This window comes from Capsicum annuum, chromosome 3, assembly GCF_002878395.1.
Source record: "Capsicum annuum cultivar UCD-10X-F1 chromosome 3, UCD10Xv1.1, whole genome shotgun sequence".
Lineage (NCBI taxonomy): Eukaryota > Viridiplantae > Streptophyta > Magnoliopsida > Solanales > Solanaceae > Capsicum > Capsicum annuum.
In genome coordinates this window covers 265036927-265055976 of record NC_061113.1, presented here as the reverse complement: position 1 = coordinate 265055976, position 19050 = coordinate 265036927, and the positions used below count along the sequence as shown (strand labels likewise).

General features: G+C 33.6%; 1 protein-coding gene across 1 annotated transcript; it reads right to left on the bottom strand.

The window, feature by feature from the left end:
- Window positions 1-1397: 1397 nt before the first annotated feature.
- LOC107862172 lies at window positions 1398-8516 on the bottom strand. Its single transcript, XM_047410039.1, has 10 exons — window positions 8234-8516; window positions 7265-7518; window positions 6764-6998; window positions 6404-6573; window positions 5296-5438; window positions 4727-4904; window positions 4010-4589; window positions 3648-3760; window positions 2143-2386; window positions 1398-1855 (listed from the first exon to the last, which is right to left on the bottom strand). The coding sequence occupies exons 2-10, from the start codon at window positions 7450-7452 to the stop codon at window positions 1628-1630; spliced, it is 2079 nt and encodes a 692-aa protein (XP_047265995.1). The 5' UTR covers window positions 7453-7518; window positions 8234-8516; the 3' UTR covers window positions 1398-1627.
- Window positions 8517-19050: the final 10534 nt, after the last annotated feature.

Genomic DNA, 19050 nt, shown 5'->3' with positions numbered 1-19050 from the left:
CGGCTTAACAGTACCACTATTGATGAAAATGAAGGAGGAGATAGTCATGATATTTTAAATGATTTGGAAGATAGCTTGGATTTCTTGTGCTCAGCTAAGGAACCACTCATCAGCAATTATACGGATTCGTTCTTCTTCACCTCAACTATCGAAACCTCCATCACTTCTTCCTCCTTTGAAAGCATGAAGGAGTTTTCACATTTTTGATAATGGATCTTGCAATTTTTTTGTTTTACATGTACTACTCTTGTATTAGGAGTACTATAATTAATGCTTCTTTCTTCAGTTGTGATCCCCTTTTGATATGATGAGGGAAATTTTGATGAGTTTGAATTTGATTCATTTTTAATCTTCTTTATTTTTTTTGTGGGCTAGATTTAATAATAGTATTATCTTTCATTCTCTGCAACTTTGTCAATTTTTATGGTTGAGAAATGAGCATAAATGTCGAGTTTCTTTTCGAAACAATTTCTCTACCTTCTTGAGACAGTGATAAGATTTGTGTGTATACTTTACCCTACATATCTCTTTAGTGGGATTTCATGAGATATATTATTGTTGATAGATGAGTAAATAATGCATAAATTTCATTTCTTGTTGTTTTTATTGGTCACATTTTGAGTTATTACACCCATTTGGATAATAATTTTCACTAAATATTACAGAAATACACAACTTATGTTTTCAATATTACAAAAAATTTCAACTCCCTAAACATATTACAAAAATCCCAACATATACACAGAATGCTATGTATATGTCGGCTATGTTATGTATATTAATAGGGAGAGAATGCTATGTATATGTCGACTATGTTATGTATATTAATAGGGAGAGAGAGTAAAGAAATTAAAAAAGTGAGAGTAAAGTAATTAAAAAAGTGGAAGGGAATGTAATTACTTTTGTGTTGGTATTTATGTTATTTATACTAATTATAAACATACTATTTTACCACAACATTCCTATTAATTTGATGTTCATTATTGTGTCTTTGAAATTAGTTTATGATAAGTAAAAATAGAGTAAAAGCTAAAAAAAAGGGAGTAGTATGATAATTGTAGAGCAGTACGAGCTTACTTAAGCTTCTCCCTAGTTTGTTGCGGCAATCAACAAACTGACAAAAAGAAAAATGAGAGTGGTTGGTCTTTGTAGCATATAATTACTAGGGAGTATTAACTAAGCATATACCAAATAATCATAACTGTTTTAACGTGCACCAAATACATGACCTCTTTCAATGTGCACATACATCTGGGAATGATGGCTGAATTCAGCCTACTCTTCTTTCCCCTTTGACATTTTGAATTATCAAGTATCAAAGGGGGGGAGGAGGAGGAGAATCTCAAATTAACTCAGGCCAATCTTTCTTTTAGATGATTTATAAAATTGAAATGATAGATAAAGAAATCCAATCTATAACCCATGATTAGTACTTAGTAGGATACAACACACAATAAGTTTCCAATATACCCAGAAACAGTGATACAGCACCAACAACAGACACTAATGAAAGCCAATGCCGTTGCATCTTTAATCTCTCTCATATATTATATTACAAATTTACAACCACTGGGCATTCTAGGATATTGCTCTGTGTCACCTTTGATCATATACAAAAAACTTTTCGTCATCTCTTCTTTTTGTCTTCTTTGGCTCTTTCAAGAACTACAGGAGCCGCCGGGATACTGAACCACCATTCCTTTAGTCTCCTAGTCCATCTTTCTGTGCTTGCTTTCCGAATAGGTGAATATCTTGTGAAGAGTTCCAGGAAAGTCAGAAGGATTATGCATCTCGAAGGTAAGAATGCCAGAACTAGTGCCGACGCCAAAAAAGCACCCACTAACTTCTCTGTTGCCTGAAATGCCAGGAACATGATATACATTCATTTCATATTATCTACAACCAAATAACAATGCCACGACTGTTAATCACAGTCGAGCAAAGACATCTTCTTTCAAACTCCTATCACAAGACGAACTCTGAATGGGACTCAGCAGCAAACCAAAGTTTTCAGATAGAAAGGGAGTATGGTTCAGTAATTACCAAGACTTGGTTTCATTCATGACAATAAGGAACCTCTAACTACTCAACAACTTCCCAATAAGATAATTCTAATAGAAAACAAGTGAAATTTGCACAAACCTGTGGGAAGATGGACAGTAGTAAAGCGCGAATTTTGAGGAGAACTACATTTCCATCCTGGATTAGTTCTTCGGCTTGAGATATTGCATTTTGAACAGCCAAAAGTTGCTCCATGGCATTCATTGGAGGTGGAGCCACTACTTTTAGTTCATCAACTGTTTTGCCTTGACTTAAACAGCGAGTTATTACCAAAAAGACAGCAAAAAAAGTGAGCAATAGTGCAAAGGCATAGCACAGCCATCCCCTGCAACCAACAAAAACAGAAGGAAAGAAAGGAAGAGGGCATCAGTGAATATTTTTCAACCACCACATTTTCAAGAGATTCCATCCATGCAAAGGAGTGGACAAGGAAACACAGCATCCAGAACACCAAAAGGCAGTTCAACAAACACTACCAGACCAGCTTCTAGTAGGAAGTGCCACAAATAAAGGGAACACAGTAATAATTTTGAGAATTAAGGTGTTCCTTGGGACTTTAAAAAACTGAATAAGTAAGGAATTTAATCGAACAGAACGAAACCATGATAAATCATAAAGCCTTCAGTTGCTTTTCAGTTTCCTCTGTTGAAGGGCCAAGATGCAGAAGATTAGGTCCTTCCAGAAATCAATCCATGTCGCAAGAATTCTATCTATAGTTGGGATTGACATATTTGATGAAGGCAATTATAATTAAATAATTGTTACGCAACAGCAAGAATGATGACGAAAGCATTAAAAGAGTGTTTTTCATTTCACTTTTACTTTATACGTAAGAGAATATACTGTCATGTTGTATATTTAGCTGGCAAATTTCTGTGGGTAACTAGATTGAGTCAATGAACTTTGTATATACTTTCGACACCACCATGGTGTTCACTCTTCAATATTTCTGGCTTACCAAAAGAAAAACGACTGGCACTTTTCTTTATCAATGGATGTTAAGCCACATGAAATTAGATCAATGGTATGCTCTTGAACATTTTTTTGGGGGGTGTATACATAGGGATGCAACTGATGTGAATCTATTTTTCTGGTTCCTGAGTTTTGCATGGGAGTCATTAAGCCTTCTGTAACTATGCTCTTCTGGATGACAGTATCAATAAAGTATCTTTCTTCAAACTAGAGGCAAAGGTATCTTCTGTTTTCAGAAATGTAATGGTAAGAACTAAGAACAACGGTATCTTCTTGTCATTACATTCCACCAAAGAACTCCGACCACAATGATATCCACCTTGAATTTACTTAGCTAAGAAACATAAAACTGTGACATACAGACAATACATAATGCTCACACCAAGTCCAATAAAAAAACAAACGTGCAATTTTCAATTTGGAGAAAGTGAAAAAATCAGCAACAATCTCACTGCTCTGATTGACGAGTCAAGGTAGAAAATGTGGCCCACATAAAACGTGCAATTCTCAAATTTGGAGAAGGTGAAGAACCCAGAGAAAATCATATGCAAATAAGTCCTCTTTTTAGTATGATGGCCCATTACACGGATAAGACTAGCCAACGCCCACCTTACCTGACAATAATGTATGAGAAAACCAAGCAGAAAATTATGGACTTCAAAGGGTCTTCCCAGTAAGCCAGAAGAAGAATCCAATTTCCAAGCTGCATCATAGGAGAGAGCAATTCCTGCAGGTCAAAAAATTTTAAGGATTAATACGAGAGGCAACTCAATTTAAAGATACAGCTCATAAAGAAAGAAAATTCATTGTAAAAAGAGATTCCAATGGTTCCGTTCAAAAGATTGAGCTATGAAATATCAAGGCGGCTTCATAAAAGTTCTTAAATATCCACTCCTGATTACTCAATTAAAAAGAAAATTCAATGTACCCTCTTTCACCTTAGTCTTTATTTTGAAGCCACAGTAGTTATAAGTACCTTCATAACTGCCAAGTTGGTGTCAAGACCATCAACTTTCACTCCATCAACCGTAGCTTGTGCTTGCATCACCTTTTTATAGTTGCTTCTGGATTCCTTAACTGCTTTTTCCAAGGGAGTCATCTCCCCCACACAAATTTCACCCACAACAATTCCTGTCTCATTAGGAACATGAGAACTTGTCCCGAAAACTAACCCCAGGTTGGAAGCCAAGGCTGAAGTCGAAATTGAGTACATTCTGTTTCTAGGTTTGGGAGAGTTTGTTCGCTCCAGTGCCCTCACAGTTGACCTATTTGCAATTGTTTCTAGTATAAGGTCTCCTCCGGGAAGCTGATCACATACATTGAACATAAGAAGATCCTCATAACAAAGTGGATGTTTGGAGCTCATATCTTTTAGGGCCTGTACTCGCAATATGCCAAATATAGCTTTCAGAAGCGCCTCATCCCGCTCTATTCCAGTAATCTGGAACTTAAGTATGAACTGATGCACATGTAGAACTTCCCGAATAATGGCTAACCAATAGTCACGACGTGTATGTCCTTTAAGCTCAGGAAATTCCATTATCACTGGTTCTGACCTACAAGATTTTCAATAGACCATTAACAAATTTGTAGGTCGCTTGAACTAGAAAATAATCTTACAGGGTAGAAGAAATACACAAGATTCTGCAGAGAAGTATGACCCACATAGGAGTCATCATGTGTCATGCCTTACAAGGAAACTGATTTGTACGAGACTGCTTTATCAAAGAGTCTTGTGCCCCATGGTCCAGTTAGTTCAGGTTTAACGATCTGGTTCAGATCATCTGATAGATCATATATCTTTGGCTTGTCATAAGACACAACACGATGTGCCTCAAAGTAGAGAGCATGATCTGTCAAAGTTAGCCGGCCTGAAAATCACAAATACATGGCCATGAAATATATCAAATAGGCTAATAGATGCATGTAATCCACTCAAACTTCAAGTGATATAATTACTTTCTGTTCTAGAGACAAGCATTTTTTTTTTTTGATAACCATGGTGTCCGGGCCAACTTTCGCACACCTCGACTAATTCCACGGGATACCTGCCACCTCCCACCAGCAACAAGTATCAGGTAACTCTGTCCACCAAGACTAGAACAGATGGGAAGAAATCATCTAGTGCTTGTCTGTGTTGGGAATTGAACCTGAGACCTCATGATGCTCAACCCAACTTCATTGAACCACTAGGATACACCCTTGGATTCTGGAGATTAAGAATCTCAAGCAATTAAACCATTACTACCAGCAAAAACATACCAGGCCATGCAGAAATTCCCACATGTTCAAGCACCGGCTGGGTTGTCACGGTCCCATCCAGCTCCAGAATTTTCTCCCCTCTTGCTGTACGTAAGGCGGACAGATGGGATGACTCTGACTGATTCTTAAATTTTTTAATTGCCCTGAAAAAGTTCCCAAACAAGCAACATTCTCAACCAATGATTATGGATGGGCTGCTCATAAGATGCTGTAATGAAACACTCAAAAGAAGATGTGAACATCACATCACATTACTTCAAAATAGCTAAAAAGATCACTGGTATCAAAACATTAAGATAACATTGCCCGACAATACTGAACTACAGGCTTATACAAGAGTCTAACCAGGCAAAACACCCATGCCACTATGTTTAAACTTACACTCCTCTCTCAACTTGAGCTTAGGCAAGATATGAATGATAACCACAGAAGCTTATAATCTATAATTTAAGCATTCCTCAAAAAACAAAGAGAAGGTGCACAAACAGAGGGGAAATCGTTCACTTATTTCATGAATGTGTATCCAGGGAAAAGGCGTTAGTCCAATCTTATTCCTCCAAGCACGTGGTCGTTGAACGTCTTAAACAGAAACCTATTCCAAATACAGTAATATAGCTTCTCTAACTGTCGACTCTGGTCCTCTTTTTTTTCTTTTGTGGGTGGAGGGCCGTGTCAGTTCCTCTAATCACTGTGAGGAACCTTTTTAACTCAGCCTCCAATGCACTTCATAATATACCAGATCTACTTGTTTAACAGCATGCCACCAAGGATAATATACAGGATGCTCAGAAATTGGCAACATGAATGCAGTTTATATAGTACCTAAAGCATGTGGATATATATAATAACAGAACTAAACAGCATTTTGTGATCTCTTAGTTAATTCGAGCACCTATGTCATGTGTTGGGAGAAATGTAAATGTCTGTGTTATTTGCCTCGATCACACTACCCAGGTTAGAAAAGAAAATCCATCACTAGAACCTATGGTCTGATGTCAGTTGGAAGATGAACCACATACTGTGGCAGCAACAGCATAGATATGAATAAAACTTGGAAAGCATTTAACTCGAGAAACTGCACATAATAAAGCACCAAAGTTGGTACTACCTTTCCAAATTAGTCAGGTACTTGTCATAGACTGAGAATAGAAGTCGATCGCCTGTTGATGACGCAAGCACACCGAAAATGCTATCAGTAACTATGGCATTGGAAATTATAGGAACTGCTGAAGCAATACGAGAGAAAGCCTCTAGTCCAGCAGTGGCATCTTCATCCATCTACAATTAAATGGAAAGTTAGACAACAACCCAGAAAACAGAGAACAACAAGCAATTATTGACTAATGAACCAGTCAAGAATTTCACGAATAGTCCGCACAATCAAGGAACGTTCAGTCGTGTTCAACAACTTATGTCACTATATAGTCATTCTGTAGAATGAAGGAAAAAATGGAAAAGTAATTCATACACTGGCAAAAGGCTGACTAGAAGCTGCTGGAAACTCCCATGCAACCATCATGTCAAATGTAAGGCGTCGAAACTGTTTGTCGCCTAGGTAACCATTCACTGGTATAGACAAGGCAAGAGCCCTGAAGCAACAGTATTCCAAGAAGTTCCTCGCGTACTGAGATTTGTGCTTTATGGATTCAGAAGCCTCCACATCAAAGTTTTCTTCAAGTTGATTCATGGAAATACCAAGTATTCTGCATACAATCAGATTTTGGTTATTCATATCACGCGACCTAAATTAGAACTTGGCAACCAACTCGATGCTTTTGTTCCAGCTAAATGCATCCATCAGCAGAGTCACTGAATCTATTAGAGGCAATCACTATCCTTAACAACTACCACGTTGTGTCTTGATGCAAGATTTCAGTTAAAAAATATAGAAGTCCAGTTTGGTATTTGCCAGATTATATTCACCTAAAACTTCCGAAACTTAAAAGACAATAAAGAACAGGACGCTTACTTTGAACATTTTCGGATAACTACATTTGCAGCAGGAGATAGCTCTGGCAACCAGCTCTTGCCAGTGGATAAAGACCCCTTCTCATCTAAATCATCATCAAGTGAGCTCGGGGTTTTAGTCAACCATCTAAATGACCCGTCTTTAACCAAACCGTCCAGCATATTTCTGGTCTTGCTAACCATAGCCATTCCAAAAAGCTGCTCCTCAGATCAATTACCAGTAGGAGGTCACCCACTTAAATCATCACACAACCACTGCATAAACGAAAATCAAGAACATGAAATAACCCCCCAAAGCTTTCCCCCAAAAAACCAAAACAATAAATACTAGGTCATAATTTCTTTCCAAAATCACTTCATTCACGGATTGAAGATGCCCATGGTTGAAAGTCTTAGCTAAAGACTGATTCTTTAAACTCTAAGCAACTATTTAAATGACCCCCATCTTTAACCAGACCCTCCAGCACATTTCTGGCTTAGCTAACCATAGCCCTTTCAAAAACATCCTCCTCAGATCATTTACAAGTAGGAGGTCAACCACTTAAATCCTTACCCAACCGCTGCATTAATGAAAATCAAGAATGTGAAATACTCCCCTACACCCCCCCCCCCCCCCCCCCGCCCTTCATTTTCCCAAAAAAAGCAAAACAAGAAACACTAGTAGTTCATGACTTCTCTCCAAAATCACTTCATTCACGAAAATCTTAGTTAAACACTAATTCTTGAAACGCACCAAGGGTGTGGCCTAGTAGTCAATCAAGTAGGTGAAAACCATGAGCTCTCAGGTTCAGATCCCAACAAAGACCAAAAAAAAAAAAGAACACCAGATGATTTCTTCCTATCTACCCTAGCCTTAATGGATCATTAAAGGCTTTTTATAAAGAACCCAAAAACCCCTTGATAGATAACCAACCCCACAATAAACTCCTAAAAATCAGTTTGAATAGCTAGCTGAGTAAAGAGCAGATACCTGAGAAATCACAAGTCTGACTGAGGGAGAAATGGGGAAAGTTAGTTGAGCAAATCGGGCAGTGCAAAAGCAGATATTGAGAGGTCCACCGCCTAAAATACTTTGAGTATGATTATTTGTATTATTGTATACTTTTGATAAGAGATAGAGACAGGGGATTAGATAGAGAGGGGGTGTGGTGTGCGCGTCTTGTTGCAGATGAAAAGTGACAACACTAATCAGATCGAAAATGGTGTCGTGTTTCGAGAGTTATACTCTCAGAGATTGAAACACACAGCAACTACGGTTATTTAAAATAATTTTAAAATGCTCCTTATTTGATTTTTGACTTAAAAATATTTCTCCGTTAAATATTTAGCTTAAAAATACTTCTTCCTCTAATGAAATTTAGAAAAAAATCAAAAATACCTCTAAACTATCTAAAATAGCTCAAAAATACCCCTCCCCTTAACGAAATTTCACCAAACATGCCACCTAAATAAAAAAAACTACATAACTATGCCACATTATCATCCACATGCAAAATGTTAGTATTTTTTAATTATATAACATTCTTTTTTTCTTTATTTTTATTTTTATTTTTACGTAAAAAGGTCAGTGAAACGGACAAAACTTACCCGGCTTTTTCATTTTTAATCAAAGTAGACAAACGGTGGTTACATAATTTTTTTTTTGAAAAAATTTATTAAATGTAACATCACTATTATCAAATTCCTTTGATCATCTAAAAAATAAGTTTTTTTTCTGTTAATAGGTTTAAAAGTGTGAAATCCAATAAAAGAATCTTATTAAACTATAAATTCATTAATTATTAGGCCATTATAAAAGTTAAAATTAAGATTTACTCGTTAAAGTAACAAATTTTAAACTAAACTTCAAATTAGTTACTTAAAAGATGTGTTTGGCTTTGCTAGCTTTTACTCAAAATGCATTTAATAAATACCTCCTCTAATCTAAAATTAATAAATCTTTGAATGTGACACACATCTTCAAAAAGTTAATGAATGATATGATTAAAGAATAATTTATCAATATTAAGTATCATTTTACCTATTTTCAAACTTGTTCTAAAAATAATAAGATTATTATTAAAACTGAATTTAGAAAAATAAATTCATTTCGAATGATTAAACAAGTGTTAAAAGGAATTTATTTATTTTGAAAAAGAATTTGCATGTAGTATTTCAACTCAAGTATTAGTACATCAACATTTGTTAGCTTAAAAGTTAAAATTCTAGCTCCTCCTCAAAGTCAACATCAGATCAAGATTAAGTTGTCTCTCATCCTAAACGACAATAACAAGATGAAATTTAGAACTATTAAAACACTAATGAAGTAATCAGCAAAAGATTGGTTTTTTGGTTTTTTCGTTTCACTGCTTTGCAAAAAAATATAAAAAAATAATAAAGAATAAAGGAATGTTATATAATTAAAAAATACTAACATTTTACATGCGGATGGTAATGTGGCATAGTCACGTAACTTTTTTTATTTAGGTGGCATGCTTGGTGAAATTTCGTTAAAGGAAGGGGTATTTTTGAGCCAAATATTTAACAGAGAGGTATTTTTGAGTCATTTCAGATAGTTCAGGAGTATTTTTTATCCTTTTCCGAATTTCGTTAGAGGGAGGGGTATTTTTGAGCCAAATATTTAACGAAGGGGTATTTTGAGCCAAAAATCTAACAAGGGACATTTTTGAGCTAGTTCAGGAATATTTTTGAACTTTTTCCGAAAATGAAAAGGTTAATTTTGCCTTTTTACTATCTAATTTTAGTTTTGTGGAGAAAGGTAAAGTATGAACATAATTCTACTAATTTTACTCTCTATTATATTAATTATTCATATAAAAAGATTTATCTCCGTATCTAATAGTTTATATATAGTATCTTTTTTAAATAGGACTATTCAAGACAAATACTCAATTCTAAGTGATACTTGCATTTTATTAAGATGAATGTCACATTAGAGACTACCTCATCGCTTAATCCATTTTATATCTTTCATCCACTTGTTCTTCCCACGCTAGCATTTTCTTTCTCTTCACTACCATTGCCAATAATCACCTTCACTCGTTTATAAGTTATCATTGTCATTATTTATATGTACAAATTATTATTGCCATCACAATTGCTCGTTTAAATACAATTCACCATCACCTATTTACATAAACAAGTAATCATCACAAATACTCATTTAAAAGTATAAATCACCATCATCACTACGTGTTTACAAATACCGCTCATCATCACATTATTAGCATTGCATTTCACTTTCAATATCGCCTAAAATCATTATCGCAATTACCATCGTCGATATAATTCAAAATGGTCGTCATGTCCATATGTTTATTACAAGTTTCCATTGTTGCTTTTAAAATATTACTAGACATTAGTTTTATATATTGTTTTATTTCTCCACCACTTCGTATCACTTAATAACCATGAATGACTCTTTATAGTCAATGTTTAATTTACAGTATTGAGGGTGATTTTCTAATCTTGCATAACAGAAAGTAATACAATAAGATATAATGAAATGAATTTTTTTTTTGTTGATTCATTTATAAATAATCTAATTGATTCCTTATTTATTTAGTATCGTCCACTTGAATGATATGTTAGATTGAGTATTGTGTGCATGTTTGATATTATGGCCATCGTTAATGAGAAAAACTCCCCTAATCGCATCATTATTTGATATAGAATTTCAGAAAACGCCTAGCATTTGAGACAAATTGACATTTCCTTCCATATGAGGGTGATGTAAGTAATTATTTCAAATATTTGAAGTCACTCATCTTTTCCTTTGCTCATGTCTCTTTTCGGTACTTATGTCCTTATTGTTAGATGGTAATTTCTTATGTTCATGCTGCTTATAGGTCACTTTTCTTCTTTATAGGACATAAATTTTGTTGTCCTCATTTTATATTACAAAGATGTTCTGTTTGTGACTAATTAGACTTGGATTTCTCTCTTGGATAGAATATCAAGTATTTTTATTGATTAATTAATTTTCAAAAATAAATATGATCTTAAAAAGCTATCATTTTCTCATGAATTTATATTGAATCAAAATTTTTGAGGTCAATTTTGTCGCAATATGCTGAGGGAGCAATACTATTTTCGCCTTGAATTGGCGGCTTCAATCGATTCTAGAAATGACATCAGCGGTGTGAGAAGTTAATGACAGGAATCAAATATGCACGACACATTTGTTCTTGAAAAAAAGTTGGGCAACAAGCACCTAGCTTTTATTTTACCTTACTAGATTATATATCCCGTGCAATGCATGGGCTCTATGATTTTTTTTTAAAATTTCTTTTATATCATTTCATCATTTATGGCTAATTACACACCTTATAGACTTTTTAACACTAAACGAAAACACACATTTTTTTTTGTCTAATGATAAACATAGCCACGATTTTTTATAGTATTTTTTTAGTTCATTACGGTGAAAAAGAAAACAGACATCTTTTTGTATGATGATAAACAAAGTCACGATTTTCTATATTATTTTTCTAGTTCATTATGTTTTTTTTTAGATCTTATTAATATCTTATTATTTTTCTAGTTCATTATGCTTTTAGCAGACCCCACTATATGGAAATATACTGGGTTTGTTGTTGTTGTATTATGCTTTTTAGATTTTATTAATATCTCAGGATTGTCAATTACTTTATAATATATCTCAAAGATTGATAATTTATTATTAGATTTACAGTATATTATTGTTTATCAAACTTATCGTATTATTTATATAGGTTATAAATATTTATTTTATTTTTAAAAAAGATTATATACCATCAAACTTGAATGTTTATTAAATTGATCCTAAAAGAAATTGTGATGCAAGTTCGTATTAAATTTAAAATATATACTTCATAGTTGCACTCTTTTTAGTATTTCAATTTTTTAAATATATTTATCCTTTTATGAGATATTATTCAAGAAAATAAATTGATTTTTCTTCCTTTTCTTTAGCATCTTTCTCTTTTCTCTTTGACTACGTTTTTTAAAAATATCATGAATTATATATTCATGTATCTTAAAATTTTTGAGATATTAAATTCTTAGTAAATACAAAGAAAGCATCCAACTAAATCTAATGATTATTGAAACTTAATTTTTGTCCTCTCCATTTCAAATTAGTCAGTGAATTTCTCGATTTTAAATAATTTTAGAATAATTTTTCTAAGTTAATTTGAAAGAAATTTTAAGACTATCTTTTGAATTTAGGAGAAATTAATATATTCTGTGTTTAATCAACGCCATTACTATTATACAAGGAATGTATCACCATAATCAACGTCGTTTCTATTACAACTAGAATGTGTGCTATAGAGAAGTAAAATATAATATGAAAAATCTGTTCAGATTGAACTAAGGTTATAATGAGGTGACATCACTATATTTCACTATTTTACTACTACTAATAAGAGGGAATAAGCAGCTAACAGGTCGACGTGCCTGCTTGTGATGCCTGCTTCAGGTGCTTCAATCGTGATTTTACTATATCATCCCTAATTAATTATTATAAGTCATTTAAGTATTGAAAATTATTAAAAGTCATTTAAGTATTAAAAAATTAATAATATTTACTATTAAATTAACTTGACGTCTTATATGCGATTCACTTAATTTTTTTCCACAAGCATTTTTTTATAATAATTTTGCCATATCACTTTTAATTAGTTTTTATAAGTCATTTAAAACGTGTCTGCTTCGCTACTTCAATCACGATTTTACTATATCATCCCCTAATTAATTATACATTCATCTAAACATTGTGTCATTTAAATTAGTAGTAAAAATAAAAGAAAAAGTATTATAATTACAATAATTAAAAATTTTAAAAATATAATTGACTATCAATGACACAAAATTTTGAACTAGGAGAGTAACATATATTATTTGAAAATTGCATAAAAAATATTATAAATTAAAATTGTTAATAATTTAAAATATCTAAAAAAAAATTATTCTGTTATATATTTCAAAAATTACTATAAATCATAATAATTAACAACTTTTAAAATTTAAAGGTCAATCTGTTTTTTTTTTCACAACTTTATTGGTCCTTTCCCTGGTTTTCATTTTTTTAATCAATTTTAATTTGTCTATCTTATTGTGTTTATCTGGTATATATTTAAAAAAAAGTACAAAAAAATTACTATAAATCATAATAATTAATAACATAAAAAATTTAAAAGATATAAAATATTTTATCGATTCTCGAAATTATATCAATATCATTTAAATTGAATAGAAGAAAGAGTATTATAAGTTACAGTAATTAAAAACTAAAATTATTTTTAAAATATAATTGGCTATCTATGCCACAAATTTTTGGACAAGAAGAGTAGCATATATCATTTGAAAAATATATAAAAAAATATTATAAATTACAATATTTAACGACTTAAAATATCTAAAAAATTAATCTGTTATTTATTAAAAAAATATTATAAGGAAGTTAACAACTTAAAACAACTAAAACATATTTAAAATATAATTGATTATCTAAACTCTATTTGTGACATATAAATTGAGACTAAAAAAACATCTAGTAAAAGGGGGGTTTGGGCCACAAGTGACACAAGTCTTAATTATTAGGTGGAGGTAACAATTACTTTATTATGGAGTAAGAAAGTTGAAAAAGTTTGAAAATAACCCACAAGTTTTTAAATTTACACTTTGATCCAAATGTTATCCTATATAACGAAAAACGGAGGAAAAAAAGACGTCTTTCTCTCTCTTTTCACCCATTATTGTTTTCTCTCTCTTAGCGATTTTTGTTGTTCATTGTTGCTGCTGCTTCATTCATCATCTTCTGCTTCGTTATCATCATCTTCTACTTCATTATCATCTTCATCTTATTCTTGTTGACCATTTGTTGTTGTTGTTGTTACCGCTACTGTTGCTATTTGACCAATTTCTTAGGTAAATTTTGTTTCTAACATCACTTTCCACTTTGGCATTACTTCATAGGAGACGTTGGTAAGTCAAATTATGATTTTTAGTTGAATTTGTCATCTGGGTAACTGCTATTGTGTTGTTGTTTTCCAACAATGTATAGAACCCAATCATGAATCCAACATAAAATCCATCTGTTTAAACAAATAAATCATCTGTTGTGACAGGTGAGATATCTGTTTCAACGGAAGACTGATATGTTGGATTTATGTTTAAACAGATGGGTCATCTGTTGCAATATTTGACATATATATTACAACAGATTAGTTACCTGTTGCAACAGAACCTGAATACGATTCCAACATAGGTTACAACAGATTAATAACTTGTTGCAACAGGTAAGTTATCTGTCGCAACGGGTTAATTATCTGTTGCAACTATCACTCATCTATTGGAATCAACTTCAAAGGTGATTTAGTTATAACATCAATTCCAATAGGCGATTCATCTGTTGCAACAGATATTCAGACCCGTAACATGAATCCCAATAGGTAAGAATCTATTGTGACTCATCACTTACCTGTTGCAACAGATAACACATCTGTTGGGATTCATTCACGGCACTATGAAATTACTATTAACTTTTTTTAACAAATGACTTTATTTAGGTACCACTAATGGAGGGATTAATAACAATAGGGGTGGATTGTCATGGTCAATGGATCAAGAAGAGTAATCGATATGTATGGCGTTGGAAGGAGGGTGAAATGCTAGAGACGATAGCTATGACAGTCCAAAGTGATGTTTTGTATGATGATTTTGTGAACTTAATCACCAGCTTTTGTGGACTGAATTGTCAACCGAAAGAATTCGCCATCAGCTACATGTACAGCTTCTTTGAAAATCAGAGGGTACTTTCTTTCAAGATAACCGATCGGTTCGATTGCGTTCTTATCTAAGTGATTCAACTGGGTCGGTGTTAAGGGTGTACATGGTTGAAAAGACGAGAGAGAATGAGAACCAGAACGTAGAAGAAGAAGAAGAATAAAAAAAAGACTTCTTTGATGATAGATTGGATGATCTAGACATGAATATTCTAGATGATGATCAAACACCTACACCCGTTGATGCGACCAATACGATGTGCAGTTCTTCTCAATCGACACAATCTGAAAATCTTCAAGATGACGGGACCGACTTTTTTATTGGAATGTCATTCAAGGACAAGAATGAACTATCTAACACTTTGTTTATTTCTTGCTTGAAAAAAGATTTCAGAATAAAGAAGGTGATTAATTCGAGCAGTGTCTTTTGCTTCAAATGTGCTAATTCGAACTGCAAGTGGTGGTTGAGAGTGGTGAAGTATGCAAGTTATGACAGATTCATCATCCATAAATATAAAAAGCATCACACATGTGGTTCGGAGCACATTTCGGGCCAAAATCCTTACGCCACGGCAAAGGTCCTCGATGAATATTTCAGGAGTAGTTTTCCCGATGGCAAAGGCCCTTTAACAAGGCTTATGGACAATCAACTCCTTAAGGATTTGAGTGTCCTGGTCAGTTATTGGAAGGTATATACGGCCATGGGGATTGCCAAGGACATGGTTCGGGGAACACTCGAGAATGGGTATGAAGTCTTGGATGCTTACCATTATATGATTGAGTCCACAAATCTCGAAAGTAAGACAACATTGCATCTGGATGAAAACAGAAGGTTCAAGTACTTTTTGTATCCTATGGTGCTTGGATTCAAGTTTTTTGATATTTGAGAAAAGGCATAGCCGTCGACGGTACCTTCTTGAGGAGCAGGTATAATAGAGTTCTGCTAGCGGAGGTGGCGCAGGATGCGGAGAATCACATCTTTCCTATCGCTTTTTGTGTAGCGGCCAAGGAATGTGATGCCTCTTATAGATTTTTTTTGAACAACTGCGATGCTGCGTTGAAGATACCGAAGAGTTATGTTTTGTATCGGATAGGCATCCACGTATTCCAAAGATGGGTTCACTTTTCTTCACTTCAGCTTACTTTGGTTGTTGCATCAGACATCTTGGAGAGAACATTCGAAACAACTATCACAACGAAAGGGTCGTCACCCTTTTTTATAGAACAGCTAAAACATATAGTAGAGAGGAGTTTTTAGACCATTTCAATTAAATAGCGGATGTGAATCCCAAGGTAGCAGAATTTCTTGCACGTGTCGGTTTCGAGAGATGAAGCCGGGTATTCTGTCCAGCAAATAGGTACATTCTTATGAATTTAATGTCTTGTTTGATTTACAAATTTAGTTTGATGTCGTACTAAGTGATTCTTTTCTATAGGACAATATTATGACATCAAACATAGCTGAATCGGTGAATTCATTGTTTGACGATGAAAGAAAATTTTCCATCAAGGCTATGTTTGAAAAAATAAGCGAGAAATATAGCGATTTTTTTAATGAAAGGCGTGTACAGTTCAAGTGCCAAAAAAAAGAACCCGATTTATTCTCGAAATCGAAAAGAAAATATCAACGAACATCAGTTTGGGGAATAGGTTATTCTGTCATAAAATAGCAGATTATAAATTTCGTATCACCGGTCATGGTGATGCTGCCACGATCGGTCTTCAAACAAGATCTTGTACATGTAGAGTTTTTGACTTGAACAAAATACCTTGTCCACATCTATGGCAGCCCTTCGAGCTCAATACATCCATAAATATGGACCTGAAGTTTACGAGCATTCCTCTCAATATTATTCAGTGGAAAAATATGAAATGGCATATAATGGGCATATTACTTCGGTGCCTCCCGAAGAATCTTGGGTTGTTCCAGTAGAGCTTATGGGGAGATTAATACCTCCTCCATAGTATTGACCCGAGCACTATCAAACTGGGAAGAAAGCCATATAAAAGGAGGCGTGGAGTTGGAGAATCATTTTCATCAAGAAGAAACAAGTGCTCCATATGTAAGTGCACTGGCCACAAAAGAACTACATGCCCGAATCATAATCCACCATGATCGTTGTAATTGCAGAAACTTGTGTTGTTGTTTGTTTATTTATTGTGGACTTTTATATATTTAACTCATTGTTGTGACCCTAATGTTATCATTTATTATATATAAAATGTCTTTTTTTTTTAAATAACTTGTGCATCAATAAAATAAGGCAAAACATGAACTAAATAATACAACAGACCACAATTATTCTCAACAGTTGCACAAACAACTGGAATGCTTTCCTCCAACAGATGAAAATTTGTCGAAACAGATGGATAATCTGTTGAAACTCAATAGATGACCAATCGGTTCCAACACATGGTCCATCTGTTGAAAGAACTCAAAAGCCAAAATTGCCAGTGCTACTGGATTCAACATTGCCTCCAACCGTCGACATGTATTAGATTAGAAGAAATAGACAGAATGAAAATTAAATAAGAATTAAAACGCCAAAGTCTGACTAAAATTAAATTTTTCATTAAATGAAAAATAAAATACATTAGGTATAGATCCGATATAGAAAAATTAAAATACATACGCCAAAAGAAAAACATATTCTAATTATTATCATTATTATCATCATCATCATCATTAATGACAGCCGGCCAATTAACTCGCAGCAGCAGGGCTCTCATCAGCCTCTGCATCTCTCTGAATATTGTCGCTTTCATAGCGACCAACTCGCTCTACAAGTCATTAATCATTAACCTGCCTTTGAAATTCCCGCACTGTGTCGCGTAGAATAGCAATGTTCGAAAAAGGATCAGCCATATCTAGAACATGCATGAATTGACAAATGTAAAGAAAAATATTCACAATGTAATACAACGTATGCGACCAACTGGTAAATTTAAGCCAAAAAAAAAAACTTACCTCAACGAGAAAGGAATATGCTCTTTGAAGAGAGGTGGTTGAAGATGTCACACGAAAGGGAAAAATGCAAGAAATAAATAGAGTTGAATGAAGATTAAGCAGGGACCTATAATATAATCTGGACGTGTCAGGCCAAAAGGCAGGACTGTTCAGCTCTATTGTATTAATTACATTCAAACTGATGACATTTTGTTTTCTGTGAAAAGTCATGACTTTTTCTTTTACACTAATTACTTCTCACCTTTTCTTAGCGGTTTGAGACTCGATAAAAATCGTTATTATTGAGCTGTTGCAACAGATCGTCCAGCATTTTTAACAGATTTAGCATCTGTTGCAATAGATGGATGGATTAAATGTGCAACAGACGGCTGTCAAAATAGATTTACCATCTGTTACAATAGATGGTTTGTATATGCAACAAATAAGACATCCGATGCAACTTATGTATTATCGGTTGCAACAGATAGACAGTATGTATAAGTTGAAGGAGATGTTTTGATATCTTCTAACAGCTAATTCATCAATTTCAGTTTCAACAGATGGAGTATTCGGTTCATTAGCTGTTTTGAATGTGTTAGATAAAAAGTCTTCACCTCTTTTTAATAGTCCCTCCGTTACGTATTAGTTGGGCCCCATGGGCTTGGCATACCAAGTAATAAAAATATAAATTAGGTGATTATTTTACCAAATTGGCCTTATTAATTATGATTAGAAAGTATAAAAGTGAATAATATACTTTATGTAGTCATTTAATAATAGGGGTAATCTTGGAAGAATATAATAAAATTCTCTTGATTTTATAAATAGGAAAACTAAATTGAAACAAACATTTTTAGAAAGAATTAATCACATGCGTGCAGATTAATTAAAAAAAATCAGGTCTATCGCAACAGATTTACCATCTGTTGCAACATATAGATTATCTGTTGCGATAGATGGACCATATATTGGAGGAGATGTTTTGATTTCTTTTAATAGCTGATTCGTCAATTGCAACAGATGGAGATTTCGATTCATCATCTGTTTTGAATGTGTTAATATAAAAAGTCA